General features: G+C 37.4%; 1 protein-coding gene across 37 annotated transcripts in view; it reads right to left on the reverse strand.

Annotated features, from left to right (window-relative positions):
• LOC100118566 (coiled-coil domain-containing protein AGAP005037) overlaps positions 1 to 17,008 on the reverse strand; it is a 1,551,999-nt gene that overhangs the window by 1,222,595 nt on the left and 312,396 nt on the right. For all 37 annotated transcript variants that reach the window (XR_004345134.1, XR_004345131.1, XR_004226356.2 and 34 more), the window contains one exon: positions 802 to 973. Coding sequence is in view for 30 of the 37 variants with exons in the window: in XM_032601341.1 (XP_032457232.1) it covers positions 802 to 973 (172 nt within the window). In the remaining 7 variants the exon portion in view is untranslated. The remainder of the gene's footprint in view (positions 1 to 801; positions 974 to 17,008) is intronic.

Genomic DNA, 17,008 nt, shown 5'->3' on the forward strand with positions numbered 1-17,008 from the left:
AACTTTTTACTGAATTTAAGATTGTTTTCCCAAATGCAATAATTTTTTACAAACATTTTTTTAAATTGTTCACTTTTTTAGAAATTTCGGAAATTTTTTAAAACTCTGATGTTTGTCTGTCTTTGTCCAAGGTTTTCATGAATTTAACCAACTCAATAATCCAATAAAAACGTAAAATACTCACATTTTAAGTAATATAAGTAGCGAGTTGTGCTAGTCTTCACGGGAAATATGTGAGTTGTGCTACTCCTGGCGGCACTTTTGAACTGTGCTACTTTTCTCGGCAAATCGTGAATGATGCTAGTTTTCGTTCGAAAATTTGAACTGTGCTAGTCTTCGTAGGGAGCGACGATATTTGCGTCAAAGGAGCTGTGTGTCGAATAGCGTTGAACATTACCTTTACGAGTTAACGGATATTTTTGGTGAGTCGAAATCTGTTCAGCACGTGCCTTTCCCACCCAAATAAGCTCACAGCTCTGCTGCTATGTAATCAGCGCTCCCCAACTAACATGCACTGCAGTAGGCGCTCTGCTACTAGGTAACGTCGCGCAACACGCAAATAATGTACCTTTGCGAAAGGCACATATTTTTGCTCATTTACCGCAGTATCCTCTGCGGATGTAGCATACTGTCGGCGTATTAGTCTGCCACCGTATTGTCAGGCAGCCACCTCAGCCTGCCGCTGTACCAGCTTAGCACACATACTTCTGAGACTATGATTTCAGTCACAAATAAACTAATTGCATTGATGTTAAGTAAATAACTCAATTTTTAACAAAATTAACGAAATTTATACCTTACCTAAGGGGCGTTCAAGTGTCTTACTAGGTGTTCGTACAACTGGTAAACTACTTCGTTGTTTTCCACCACGACGGAATCCAGTGCTTGAAGTTTCTACTTCAGACATGATCCCTGGATCGTCATCGAAAAGCATAGCTGATGACGGGGGTGGGTAGCCTCGAGGGATGGGTAACTAAAATTTAGAAATGGTTACAGTATTTTAATACATATAATAGTTTAAACATATTTTATTAATATTATTCGACATTGTTATCGGTAAATAGTATGCATAACGTTCGGCTTTATGTACTATTTTTAGTATTAAACGAGATAATTTTATGCGTGAATTTAGTGACACTTTATTTATAATGGGCGTAAAAGTATAGTATGTTGTGTACTAAGAGGGTAAAGTGGGCTTTTTTAGACCGTGTGTGGAGTTTGCAGTACGAGTCGAGGGCGAGGTTGCACGAGCCAAAGATGAGTGCGTCTCTAAGCTGAAGACGAGTACTGTAAACCACACAAGGTCAAAAATCCCGCTTAGACCTCAGTGCACTATAGTTTTTGTGACGCATGTATAGATTTTTACGTTTTCCATGGCTATAAAGCGAGAGTAGAATAACTGTTTTTTTGTACATGGCTACTACACAGCCAAGAATATTTAGAAATAATGGTATTATTGTTTATTAACATTTTCATTAATTAACAAAAGTATTAATATTTATTAAGATTCTTATAATTTTGTAAATGTTATGTTTTAATGCATTTTAATTCGAAAAATAGTGTTTTAAGAAAATGTTCGTATGGATGTATGTGTGTTTGTTTGTATACGTCTGTATGTCAGCTTCTACTTAGTGCCTTTAATCCATTAAGTCTTATATACTCTTTGTTTTTACTGCAACATCAATTTTTAACTCAATAAGTACAAATATTTACATTATTGTATCTAAATTTTTTGGCGTATAATCATATTTGTATGCTTAACTATAATTTCTAATTAGCAAGAAAGCAAAATGCTGAAATCTGTTTGGAATTCTTAGCCCAACATGTTCAGACAATGAAGTTAGCCAAATACGGTTAGTGTTAAGACCGTGAATTTAGCCGCACATTTTGCTTTCCTACACACTTATATAGACCAGCCGGATTACTGATGTGATCACACATATATAGACCAGCCGGACTACGGGTGTGATTTCAGTTTTTAGGCACGACCGCGACACGGAAGTGCCTTATAGTTTTGTCATCGGAAAATGTGTGAGATGCGATATCTCACGCAATTTTCGACCAATCGGGCTGAAATTTTGGAATGAGTCTCCTCTTGCACAAACCTAAAAATTTATTTTTTTGTATCCTGATCGTCTACGTTTTTTTAAAATGCAGGCACAATTTGTTCAATTTTTGCGTGTTTTTTGAATAAAAATTTTGGTGTTACACGATTATCTCTAAGAGACTTCTATCAATCGGGTTGAAAATTTGTGTGCGAACTCCCCTCGTAATAGTAAAGTGTCAAATTTATTTTGGGCTTGATCCTGCATGTATACGCAGAATGCGGTCACATCCAAAAATCGCTAAAAACGGTTTTTTGGCTCTAACTCGAATTCTATGTATTCTAACTTATATGTATTCTAACTCTATGCATTCTACAAAAAAAAGTTCTCTCTCTCTCTCTCTCTCTCTCTCTCTACCGACCTCAAGCTTGAACGCTCCCATCGCCGCTGTACCGGACCCGCTTCTCTCTCTCTTCTCTCTACGCCATACTTGCGCGCGACCTCCAAGGCCGCCGTCTACCTGTCGCTCACTCCTATACCTGCTATTTGGCTTCTATTGCCCTAGTGCCGACTCTGATCCTTTCTGCGCTGTAAAGAGAGAGCTTGTTGCACGTATATAATTTATATGGTGGACCTGAAGAGGGACGATTGTTTTTTAAAATATACATTATTGTAATTAGCGTTTCAGCTTGCTGTAGCTGTCTTTTTCGGGGCACGAAAAGGTGAAAAATAATTTTTGATTTTGTGACGAGGAAGAGGAGGAGGAGGATTTTTTTACGGATTATTATAACCGCTTTTTTCTGGATACGAGAAAGTGTTGGTTGAGAATGACGACTGATTGTTCTGCTTTCTTCGCTCCTTGCTTTTAATGAGAGGCTGTCTCTTCTCCTGCGTAGAACCTTTTTTCTGCTCTTTGCTCTGCTCCTGGTCGAGTTGCTTTGCCGGTCGCTTAACAAATGATTTGCATCGAAATGAACGCGTGCATATATAACTCTACTCCACGGTGCTGCAAAGCTTACTCTAAATTTCTGCTTTGGGGATCGTTGATGGGAGTGGGGGGTTTTGCACGCATAAAAAAGAGATATCCTGGCACACTATTTATTTACGAAAAAACGCGTACGAGTCAAATAATAAAATGACTCAGCTTACAAGGTAATAATTCAATGAATAATGACACACGAACGCGCGCGCACACACACATACTTACACACCCGCACACACACTCTCTAAATTTATACGCGATAAATTACAAACAAGCGCTACACCTACACTTGCGAGTGGCGCGTTGTTGGTGCAGTTGACGTGTGGGCCCTCATCGCAGTAAACCAGGCACTAACTCTTTCGGCGAAGTAGGCATCCGGTGAAAGTCATAAGGTACGCTGCGGTTGCGGCGTGCTGTCAGTGGCGTACCTTGGACGTTGTTGTCGTCGCCGTCGTTGTAGTCGCCTGCTGATGATGATGGAGGCGAAGGCGATCTCGGCGAATCCATATCCAGGATGCACGGGCAGGGCTGTCCGCTGCACTTCGAGCAGCGAAAGAGAAGGCACCTTCAGCACTCCTGCCACACGTCGTGTTCCAAACTATTATTGATGCTCACTGTGCACCTCACGTTGATCGGCACAAACTGTACCGCCAGAGAAGCCTTTCGCTCAACGTCTTGCTGTTTTTGCTACAACGGCGCTGACATGTCCAGCATTCTCTGCTGGTAGCGCTCGAACTGGCCGTTCAGCTTCTTCATTGCACGTTTTTTAGCTTCGATACTTGCGAGAAGCGCATCGCATTGGGCTACTAATTTTTTCAATTCTGCCATGATGGTGGCCACGTGTGTGCTCTCTGTAGGGACTCAGAGTGGACTGATCGGTGCGAGCCGTTTCATAAACGTAAACCGTTGGCAAACATGTCTGCACGTAGGTAGAGGGAGACAGCACCTCTCCACTCTCTGCCTTTTAACGACATTCGTTGTCTTAAGAATGCAAGACCATTGGTAACGCTATACTCTGACTATATTATTTGTATACGCTTGAGCTCCAGCGTGGGCTTATCAGAAAAAATCGGAGATGGTTGAGAGCGAAAGAAAGGTTCTCAATGTCTCGCGAATCAGCTCCAGGAAGTATTTGCGACTCGGGATGAGACCGCTGAGAAAGTTGCGATGAATCCGCATGCTTGCTTCGACCAATATAGCTCGTTCGACCGTTGGATTAATGAAAGTGAGAGAAATTTTTTATAACTATTAAATTTTCATAAAAAATTATTATTACTAACAATAGTAATTTTTTAAGTTATCAGACGTTATCTGAACGAAGGGATGGAGCCCTGTCTGGATGCAGTTCCAGAAAATGTCGCGGCTATTATTTTTCAAGCTGCTGCGCTACGAATCGTAAATAACGGTTGTGCGCAGAAAGTACGTTGGTTAAACAACTTGTTAGAAAAATCAGCAGACAAGTTATTTTCTATGACTGCGTTCGAGATGGCCAAGTTGTTCAGCGACATCATTCAATGCTACAACGGTCATGCGCGAGAATAAAGGCTCGCTTTTTTGCACTCGACGACGATAATGTCAGCAGCAGCGAGGAAGAGAGCCCATCATCGCCGGCAATATCATCTGCCTCAGAGGACTCTTTAACAGGGCTGAGCCCTACATTATCCATGCTGCAGGAGATCGGATTCTACGATGCGGGTCACCCGTTCATCGATGACAGTACAGCGAGCGGCATATCGTAGGTAGGCGGCAGCGGTGGTGACGGCAGCGATACCTCGGGCGAAGAGGCACCGTCGCCAAACAATAGTATTGTTAGCAGTTCTGCTGCAACTTCTGATTCAGATCAGAAGGTGCAGGAAGGTCGTGACGAAGAGCGTTATCGTCGCTTCGAAATTATCGTAAATGCGGTGCATCGCGTACGGAAATTCCGTACAGACACTCGCCGTCTGACGCTACGGATTAAAACACTGTTGCGTAGGACCAACATGCTCAGCTGTGAGCTGAGTTGAGTTAGCAATACGCGATATTTTCGAGTATTTGCTAACTCTTATCAAAAGCGGGAGCTATCGCGTTGGTGTTTCAATCTCTAGCAAATATTTCGCAAACGGGTCGGTCAGACTCTCGTATCGTCTCGCGAGCGCGCTGACTGGCGATGATTTATGGTTTGTGGTGTCTAGACTCGTTTAAAGCAACGCAAATTTTCGAGTCGACGAGTCATTTACCATTTGTTTGACCGTCGTAGAGACCGTCGAGAGCCACCTGCCTGTAGGTGCATGTGGCTCTCGACGGAAAATCTTGACCGTCGACAGCGTTTCTCAACGGTCCATCATTCAGATCTGCAATCGTGACAATCTCTGTCTGCCGTGAGCGTTCGTTGTAGGCGAGACAAAAATCGCGCTTCAGACGAGCGATACCCCGGCGATGCGAGCCAAGTGGAACGTCATCCGTGACGGTCGTAGGCAACTACAGCATGAGCGAGCTGTAAAATTGTGCCAGGATGCCGGTGTTCTCGTACCTTGCTAAGTTTGTGGTGTAAAAGAGCTTCGCCATTTCCAGCATTATTTTACTGCTCGTGGTACAGCTTTAGTTGCTTACAAGAAAGACTCGATGGGCAGCGGTGAAGCACCATTTTTTGACGGACACAGCGATGCCTACACAACCGTAATTTTTTTGCTCTACTACGAGCTTCATTACGACGTGATGGTCAATATTTTTGGAGCTGCGAAGGCAAAATTTGTCTGTACATTTTGCAATCGCGGCTACAGTAATATCAAGGGTCACAACTGTAGGCAGCTGTGTTCGCGCTGCTTCGTCTCGCCACCCTGTAGCGAGAACGAAGCTTTGCAAAAACACGCATCGTGCAATCGCAGTTTTTTCGGCAATGTATGTTTTCGCAACTATTCGGTTGCGGGATCATACAAAGCGAAGCACAAGCGATTGTGCGATGTGCTGCATATTTGTCTTACCTGCTGCAAAAGCGTGAACCGGCAGCGTGGTAAGCACGAGTTCGGCAAAAATTGGTGTCGACATTGCAAGTCGACACGCGGTTATAATTAAGACTGTTTTATACGGCGAGGAATCTGACGAGCTGACGGGTAGCAATCTCAACAATTTTTTGGCCATAGATGGGCTGGTAGAATGTAAGCTTTTACCGCCGGGAAAAATGTATCAGCCTCTTTTGCTGATAAAAATGCACGGCAAGCTTCTCTTCGCACTATGCCGTACATGCTGCAAAGAGATGCAGTAGAGCGATCGTTGATACCCGGATGCGAGTCAGCGAGAGTTCAGCGGAACCTGAGTGGCGGATGAGCTGCGAAAAGCCATCGAAGTTGGCTATACTATAACTGAAATATTCGTCATATGGCAGTATAGTATGACTAAGTTCGATCCGCTCACAGGTGAAGGAGGACTTTTTGCTGACTACGTCAACACTTTCTTGCGATTAAAGTAGGAGGCATCGGGGTTTCCAGCTTGGTGCGTTGACGCGGAATCGAAAGCGCGTTACGTTCGCGAGTATCGCGAGAATGAGGGGATATCGCTCAATCTGGAAAAAATCTCGAAAAACCCTGGCCTGCGCACTGTTGCAAAGCTCTGTCTGAACTCGTTCTGGGGCAAGTTCGAACAGCGCGATAATTTAAAACAGACGGTGATCGTCAAGGAGCGCGAAGACCTCCTTAAACTTCTAACGGCCGAGGATAAAGATGTCTTAAGTCTCCTGCTGGTCAACGAGGAGGTGATGTACGCGAGCTGGCAGTACATCGACGATGCTGTGGAGTCTACTCCATATACGAACGTAGTTATAGCAGCCAACACGACAACTCTGGCCCGCTTGAAACTATTTTCATATTTGGAGAAGCTCGGCAAGCAAACGCTGTACTGCGACACTGATTCGTGCATATTTGCGTGCAATGAAAACGCACAAGAATACAGGCCCCCGTTAGGCTCGTTGCTCGGCGATATGACCTACGAACTCGACGAAGGGACTTATATTACGAGCTTCCTCTCAGGTGGATTGAAAATTATTTTAAGCCTGATGAAGAAAATGAATGCATTAATCTTAAGTTTAATTCTATTAAAAGACCGCCTGTCGTCACGCGAGAAGAGGTCAAATCGTGTAGCATAGTTCTAAAAAAGCGTAGGTATGTTACTCCTAGGTTATCGATCCCGTACGGTTACAAAAGTTAAGTATAGTATGTAAGTTGTTCGTGAATAGAAAAAAGTAAATTTAAGAATCTCGTTTTTGTATTAGTTTTTAAGTAATATAAATTCTTCTGCGTTATGTTTAATATATTTGTAATAAAAGAAAGTATGTTAAAATTGTTCTTGTAATTATAACATTCTTTATTTCTTACGAAAAATGTTTAACACTACCGTACCATCATACGTACTGGCCTACTTCGACTTTCGCATAGCACTCCGGCATGTTAGGGGGGAATTGACACCGCTGGATATCCCTACTTTCGCGACGGAGACGCTGAGGAACTCGTTTCATATCAGCGCCTCATACCTATGGAACAACCTGCCATCACACCTCCGTAACACTACATCCATCGCAGTATTCAAGAAACTAGCTAAAGATTACTTTTTCGAACTCGAAAACGCATAAACACATAAACATCGTGTACACAGTCACGCACACACACACACACACTTGCTCACTCTTGCTTAACCCATCTTCACCTCAGCATACTTTCACACTACACACCTACTAAAACAGATACCTCAAACTTATTATTTTCGTACTTTTACTACTCTGCTGTACATATTGAATCGTACAACATAATGTACGCAAATAAAATTAATTAATCTAATCTAATCTAATCTAATCTCTCTCTCTCTCTCTCTCTCTCTCTCTCTCTCTCTCTCTCTCTCTCTCTCTCTCTCTCTCTCTCTCTCTCTCTCTCTCTCTCTCTCTCTCTCATAATCGTACGCTTATAGGCAAGCCATAGATGCACGTGTATAGTTGAGAGCGTTTTAGTCGAAAAGATGGATACGCGTTGGAAGCATCATTTTACGGCGTGCATAGCTGGACCGACAGGAGCTGGAAAAAGCTGGTTTCTGAAAAAATTTCTCGAGCATCTGCCTGAGATATGCTATGCTCGCTTCGACAGGGTTCTGCTCTACTATATTGAGTGGCAAGAGACGTGTTGCAGTGAATTCAAAGTTGGCGGGAGTGCTGATGTACCTATCGAGTTTCAAGAGGGACTTCCGCAGCAAAGCGATTACTCCGTAGATACAGAAAAGAAAAAAATACTAATTCTTGACGACTTTATGCAAGAATCATCGAACGATATAGTTCTGGATTTGTTCTTACGTTCGTCTCATCATTTGTCGGTCTTTCTGGTGACGCAGAATATTTTTTATCAAGGAAAGTCTCAGCGCGACATAATTTAAAATTCAAAGTATCTTGTTATATTTAAAAATCCTCGCGATAGAGCTCAGATTCGGCATCTCGCGCGACAAATTTAGAATAAAGTAAATTAAGAATACTGAGGTTAATGTTGAATGAATAATGGTAATTTATTTATATATGGCAATAGCCATAGTCGGCAGTACGTCCGCTGGGCTTGGAGTCTTACAGGCAAGAGGGAGAACAGCGTGTACAGTATAATCAGCGCTTAGAGTGTAGACGCGAGGCATGTGCGGTGCGGTCGCTCTCGCGTAAGCTCGTCTCCTTGCACAAAATCGTCGTCGACCAATAGATGGCGCGACGTGTACTGTTTTGGTACTTATAATCAAGATTATAATACTTACTATATTACAACACGCCTCCTTAAGTTTATAATCTTGATGAGATATATAATACATTTGCATAGTATGTTGCCAAGTTCAGGCCAAGTTCAATGTATTTGGCCAAGTTCAAGCCAAGTTCAAAATATTTTACCAAGTTCAAGTCTAAGTTCAATGTATTTTACTTAGTTCAGACTAAGTTCAATGTATTTTACTAAGTTCATACCAAGTTCAATGTATTTTACCAAGTTCAGACCAAGTTCAAAGCTTGTCTATTTTTTATAAATTTTGTCTTATCGAGACTTTTTGTTAACATATCTGCTAAATTAAATTGAGAGTCTATTTTTATAATATCAATTATGCCATTTTTATAATTCTCATTAATATAATGATATTGCACTTCAATGTGTTTCGGATTCTTTGTAAAATTACCGTACTTTGCAATCGCAATTGCACCTGAGTTATCCTCGTACATATTAATCGGTTTATCGAAGTTGACATTAAATGATTCGCTTAATAAATTTTTTATGAACAATATCTCGGTCACTGCTTCTGACATAGCAGTGTACTCGGCAAAGGTAGAACATTTAGTTACAGTGTTTTGTTTGTGTGTTTTCCAGAAAATTACATTTTTATACAGTCTTATGACGAAGCCTGTTGTAGATTTTCTATCTAAATTATCACCTGCGTAATCAGAATCTACCATACAATCTAATATGTCGCCTTTTATATTATCGTGATACGTGAATTTTATATCTTTAGTTTTATACAAGTATTTCAAAATTCGCATCGCATATTTGTAGTGCGTTTGATCATAACAACTTTGGTAACGACTTAAATAGTTTACGCTATACGCAATATCTGGCCTTGTGCCTGTACTTATGTATAATAATTCGCCAATTAAATTTCTGTATTTTATTCGTTCATCTATTTCACTAGCTTGTTCTAATTTTAAATTTGTCTCCATCGGAGTATCATATAATTTTGCATTTTCTAAATTATATTTAGCAGCTAAAGATTCAATATATTTAGTTTGACTTAAAGTCATTTTATTTCTATTTTCATTATAATCACGATTATAATCTATATCAATGCCTATATATTGGCTAATTTTGCCCATATCTTTCATTGCAAATCTTTGCATTAGACTAGCTTTAACTTTGTTTATTTTATTTTTGTCTTTGCAACAAATTAAGAGATCATCTACAAAGACTAGTATATATATTGGATCTTTGCTAGTATTATTTACATATAAACAATAATCGTAATTACTTCTCACAAAATTTAATTTTTCAATATATTCGTTAAAACAATTATACCAAGCTCTAGGGCTTTCTCGCAATCCGTATAATGCCTTTTGCAACTTGCAAACTTTATTGTCACCAGTCTCATAACCTTTCGGTTCATTAATATATACTTCTGTTTTTACATAACCATTTAAGAAAGCAGTTGCTACATCCATTTGTTCTATAAATAAATTGTTTTTACAGCTGTATGACAATAAAATTTTCAATGTTTGCATTTTGCCTACTGGTGAATAAACATTTTCAATGTATTCTATTTGTTGAAATCCTCTTACAACTAATCCTGCTTTATAAACATTGTTATTTTTCTTTTTATAGACCCATTTTACATCAATTACTTTTTGTCTTTTAGCCTTTCAACAATTTGCCAAGTATTATTTTTGTTTAGACTATTTATCTCTGAGTCCATTGCAATTTTCCATTGTTTATATTCGCTGGAGTTTAGCACCTCCTCGAATGTATTCGGTACATTTGCATCAATATAATTTACATAAATACAATGTGATACTGGATTTCCAAATCTATTTACAGAACTTTTCTTTCTTTCTGATTTTCTTTTTACAATCAGATTTTCTTTACTTTTATTTTCTACCGTATTCGAAAAATCATCATGTATATTTTCGTTTTCAACAATGTCAAAATTTGATTTGTTATCTCTACTTTCCCCGAAGGTCTGAGTAGAGATAAGAGAATTTTTTCTATTTGAATTTACATAATATTCATCAATTTTGGATTCATTTTCTAGTATTTCATTTTCTTTATTTTCACCCTGGCGGAAAAATATGCCGTTTTTTTCTTTTTTTTTTGCTTTTTTCTGTTGTTTGGTATTATTATTTGTTCATTATTTGTTTTTTTTGTATAAATATGTTAATCTTTGACCGAATTTGGAAAATTGGAACAAAAATAAACAATAAAAAACTAGGGATAACTATTAAAAACCGATATTAACCAACAAATCTAAAAAAAAAATAAAAATAAACAGATATAAACTATAATAATTAACATAAAACTTAAAATGCATGCTAAAATTGTAACATGAAATTGACATATATTAATGAATATAAACTTTAAAAAACAGAAAAAAAACCAGAAATAAACTATACAAATTATAAAAAAACAATTTTAAGTTATAATTTATCGTAGTTTTTATTATACATATAACAATAGTAAAAAGCAGAAAAAAAACAAAAATTAGAAAACAAGAACACAAATGAATCAATTTTAACAAAAACAAACATCGACAAATAAAAAAAATCGATTATTACTTAGCATTTGAATTTAAATTATAAATATCAGAATAAGACATTAAATTTATAAAATTTATTTTAAAAACAAGTGTTTTAAATATCACCTAAATTTTTTTTTAAGAGATGGAAAAATGTAGAGTTTATATATGTAAAAAAAAACTATTTATAAAAATGTAAAAAAGAATTTATCTATGAATACATAATTAATCACCGAGACATCCTCTTTTTATTTTACATAAGTAATTTTTTGCATTTACTGACATTATAATACACTGCCCCTTTAAATCTTCTAATTGACATACCTGTAATTGATTGTATTTAATTATACATTCTTTAATGTGATGAATTAGTCGTAGATTAAAAATTTTTTCTTTTTTTAATTGAATAGGATTATACAAAATCAGTATTTTGTTTTGACTGTCATCATGAAAAAGACATATTTTATTTATAATACCTGTATGACCAGTCTTAGTTTCTATAATTGAATCATTAATTTTTATATCTTGAGCGTAAGCACTGGTAGTGTATCGAATTCCTTCGTAAATCAGCTTTTTGTGAGAGAGTGAGAGAATGAGTCGCGGTTCGAATCGCGCGCGTATTGACTTCTGTATCGACGCCTGTTTAGTCGCCTGCGTGCGAGTAATATCGATTATCGACAGGCTCGATGAGGTCCTTGTGGCGCAGAGACCCGCGACGCGAGCATTGTAGTTCCGGACGGCAACGAGCACGAAACCTGGAGTAGATCCCCCCGGTTTTAATTAACTGCACGAGAGAGTTCTTCGCGAGTTCGCTTTTCTTGGAGGACGAGACATCATCAGGAGGAGAGGAAGTAACAGTTGTGGTGCGGAAATTGGTAGCCAGGTTAGTAAGACTCATGGTGTCGAGAACTCGTAGGGAAGCTAGTGGCCGCCGGGAACGAGCATTCATTGATGCCACGTGGCGCGAGAGAATTTCGAAGTACGCGGCGCGACGAGAATTGTGTGAGTGAGAGTGAGTTTGAAAGTCGGAATTAACGCATTCTATTAGAAGTTGAGTTGTATAATTTGTGGTCAGACAAAGAGTAAATAAAAATTCTTTCTTACTTTAGTACTTAAATATCGAGCAAAGTGTTGTTTAGTCCCTAATCACCCGCTATTTCGCATAGTCGTAAGACCGAGAGTATCACCCGAAATACTTTGTGTTCGTCATCGGAACCTCCTCACGAGGGAAAGAGTTTCACAGCCGCGGTAGAAGGCGAGAGTATTGTGTCGCGGGTAAAGTGTAGTTCGGCCTGGCGCCCTGTTATTAATAAATTCGGCCGGATTATTCTTTTATTGTCAACGTTGGTGTTCGGGAGTTGTTCGCTGGGCCCTCCATCCCAGTAAGCATCCGCCACGTTACAAGATATTCTTTGCCATTATCACATCGTAATTTTTTAACCTTTTTATTGAATTTATTTTCTACTAGATTAACAAATTCTTTCAAGCAACTTGCAGTCTCTGATTTATTTTTAATACAAAAGATTCTAATGCACTTACTATAATCATCAACAAATGTTAAGAAATATTTTTCTCCACCATAACCAGTAGTATTATGTGGACCATTTAAATCAGTATGAATCAATTCTAGAATTTCAGTTGTTTTTGATCTGCTATTTTCAAAACGTACATTTGCCATTTTACTCTCTATACAATTTGCACATTTCATTTCAATATTTTCTATTTTTTCTGGCAATCCTTCAACTAATTTGTTTTTTACTAATTTATTTAAATATTGAAAATTTACATACCTAATGCTCTATGCCATTTCTCTTTATCGGTTAATCTTAATGAATTTACATTCATTTGTTTATTTTCTTTTACAATTACAAAGCTTTTCATAACATACAAATTATCTACTTTGTTTGCAACAGCTATCAATTCTCTAGACTGATTATAAATTTTCGCATTTTCATTTCTTGCTACTATCGTATTATTTTCTGTGATTTTAGAAAAACTTATTACAATGAAAAATGTGTTGATTTAAAAAATGTTTATTATGTAAAAGGTATTAAGCAAAATTTATTAATTTTTGAAGCAGATTCTAATTGTACCTATTTTTGTTGCTATTAGCGTTTTACCGTCTGGTAATTTTACATCTACTGGATTTTTCAAAGTTACGTAATTATCAAAATATCTATCACTTTTTACAATGTGATCTGTACAACCGCTATCTAACAACCAATTAATCTCATTACAATTTTCATTATTTTCAGCATGCCCTGATACATTATTTATTTCACTTATTTTAGTATTTCTATACTTCTCCCGAGGGTTGGTATAGAAATAGTTCGAGTCGTCGCATACCTGTGTAGTCCATGCCTCGGATGGGTAGTTTTGTTGATCGTTGGATGATTCACCTCTGGGTTGGCCTGAAGAACCTCGTCCTCGACCACGACCTCTGTAGGGTCGACCTCTGAAGTGTCCTCGTTGGTGACCTCTTTGACCTTGGTTGTAATTTTTGGAGAATTGCTGCTGTTGAGAATAGTCCCTAACGACACTCGAGACCACACAGGTATAGAAATATAATCCTTTACAAATAATTGCTCCGAAGTCGCGTCTAAAATTCGATGAAATCATAAACGAATAAAATATTGAAAGTGAAATCGAGAGTAGTAAGGAAAAAATGGCGCCACAAATAAAAGTGATATCTTTGAAGGACACGATTGATTAAATTCCTCGTTTCAATGGATTGAACATATTATTAACACAGTTTGTCGACGGTTGCACTGAAGCTCGAGATATTCTCCCCGAAGGGAACGAAGAAGACCGTGCGCACCTTATTCAAATGCGCCTTTTTGATGATGCATAAGCGTGCGCTAGGGGACAAAAATTCAAAACTATCGATGAAATTATTTCATTCTTTGAGAGTAATTTTAGATCGTCAAAAATGTACTACGAAGTTTCAGGAGAATCAGCAAAAATAAGACTCAGTCCTGCAGCAGCGAGTAGACGATCAGTGGAAGCCGTTAGGATTCTTGTCAAAGAAACTGAGCGCGACGGGAGTCCGTTACTGCGCCTTCGACCGCGAACTTCTCGTTATCTACCTAGCGATCATACATTTCTGCTACATCCAAGCATCGCCGAGGCAAGGTTTCGTTTTCAAGGACCTGGCAACATCGGTGCATTTTTTATATACGCCATGACGCTGTAGAAAACTCGCTTTAGATGCCATACGATAGACCGTATCAAGTTGTTAGCCACAGCGACAAAACATTTATTGTCAACGTGCACGGGAAAGACACGACGGTTTCCATCGACAGGCTAAAACCTGCCTATACCTTGGAGGAAGGCAACTTAAGTCACAAACCGCTTTTAATGACACCAACACCGCTACCTTCATCCCTTATGCCAACCGAGCAGACACCGACACCACCAATATCCCAGAGGCAGACGAGTCAAGAAGCATCCGACTAAAACGCATAAACGTAGAGATACAAGGTCGAATTCATGGCAGAGATATTGATTAAGATAAAGATAAACAATAGGGATATATCCCTGTAGTATGACATAAAATGAAGTAAGAGTCTAACCTTAGATTTAGATTCAAATTGATCAAATATAGAATGAAAAAATATCGTAAATTCTATGTGTGTAATTTATATCAAATTAAAGATAAGATATAGATTTATCAAAGATAAAGCATCCTTTTTAATTATTTTTACAGTTATTTATAAATTAAGAATTGAAATCGGGGGGTTGGCGAACGGAGCGAGCAGGGGGGAACCCCCTAGTATATATATATATATATATATATATATATATCACCAAATACAATTTTGAAACATTTGACTACATTGTTTTAAAGATATAAGGAATCAAAAAATAAAAAAAAATTGAAACGTTGACATCTTGAGAACCATAGAGGTTTGAAAGCTGCGCAATGAACTTAATGAACACATAAAATATCTACTTTTTCCCAAAATCTGAAGTTCAATAAGGCCTTTTTACGTCCGTAATCGAGGAACAAAAGAAACTGTTTCTTTTTTAGTTTTCGATTTATTAGTGAAAAAATATGTGGTCAAATCATTTGAAATTTTAATGAAATATATTTTGACACGTGACCCATCCACATGTTATTTTTTGTGAGGTTATGATGTTTAGTTTCAGAGATATGAATTTAAAAAAAATCACCTTTTTCATTTTATCTGCCGTACAAAGCGGTCGATCCTCAGGACCAAACAAGGAAAAGTAGGTAATTTTTTTCTCTTTTAAATGCATTTGAGCTGAATTGTTTGTAACAATGGGATGATTAAAAAAAACACAAAATAGAGTTTTTCAAAAAACAAAAAATGGCCATAACAATAAAATAGTTGAGAAAATAAAAAATAACTGATTTTTCCCGAATTCATAATCCAAAAATAGATATGCATGTCAAATTTTATTGATATTGACAGAGTAGTTTCAGAAATATTACAGTATATATACATACACACACATCCATACGGACATTTACTAAAAATACTTGATTTGAACTTCTAACACACCAAAAAGTATTTACTAAAAGTTTTGACAAACCTCAAAATTTTACTATTACAAAACTTTCTCTAGAAGGAAGCAAAAATATAAAAAAAATCATATTGTAGTTTTTAGTTCTGATTCGTAGCATTTATATGACGACTTCTCTTTCAATATTTTTAATATATTTTTCCCTATTAATATTTACAACTTAAGCGCGAGATGTAGTCATAAGCCCTATCTGCAAATAATATACATGACTACGAATAATATACATACAAATATACATGCAAATAATAAACACGATTTGCAAAACGTTACACAAGAAAATTTTTAATGTTTCACTGATAAGTCTGAAGAACACATCCGAGTAGAAATTCATTATAATTTTTAGCCGTAAGAAATTTGCAGGATAACTGTGAGTCTGAGACATTTTTGCAGTCACTTCAGGTTTACTTTCAGTCAACAAATAGTTTACCCTAAACTTTTAGAAAAGGTAGTTTAGGGGATAAAGTGAATTATCAAAAACGGACCTACAAAGGAAATTTTAAAAATTTTGGTTCACTTCCGGTATACATTCTGTCAACTTCTGGTCAACTTTCGGTTTACTTTTGCTTAACTTCCGATGTCCTACCAGTCAACTTCCGGTTTAACCCAACCCTTAGAAGGGGTAGTTGAAGGGATAAGGTGAAATATCAAAAAACCGACCTGCAATCGAAATTCTAGAACTTCCGGTCAATTTCCTGTTCACTTCTGGTCAACTTGCGGTTTTATTTTTGGTCATTTTTCTGTTTACTTCCGGTCAACTTCCAGTACATTCTAACGCTTAGTAGGGGTAGTTTAGGGGATGAAGTGAAATATCGCGCCTACAGCACGATGCCTTTTAATATAATAGATAATTGTTAATTAAAGTTAATACAACAGATAATTGTTAATTAAAGCTTAATTAAATTAAAAATCTAATCGATTGTTTACAACCCTGATTTTAATTCTTGTTTGATTGTTTGATAAGTTGATCCTAATTAATAAAGAGTTGAATGAGATTATTACTAATCGCATATTATTATTAATATTACTCTAATCTTTGTAAACTTACAATATTGAAATCGCAAGTTATATAAATCTCATAGCCGTTTTGATATGTTATCCGAATAATTCGTATTGATGATCCTTAATAGCATATTAATATGGTTTTTAATAGTATTCACTGAAAATCATTATAGTCATT

Source organism: Nasonia vitripennis, assembly GCF_009193385.2.
Source record: "Nasonia vitripennis strain AsymCx chromosome 1 unlocalized genomic scaffold, Nvit_psr_1.1 chr1_random0005, whole genome shotgun sequence".
In the NCBI taxonomy this organism is placed as follows: domain Eukaryota; kingdom Metazoa; phylum Arthropoda; class Insecta; order Hymenoptera; family Pteromalidae; genus Nasonia; species Nasonia vitripennis.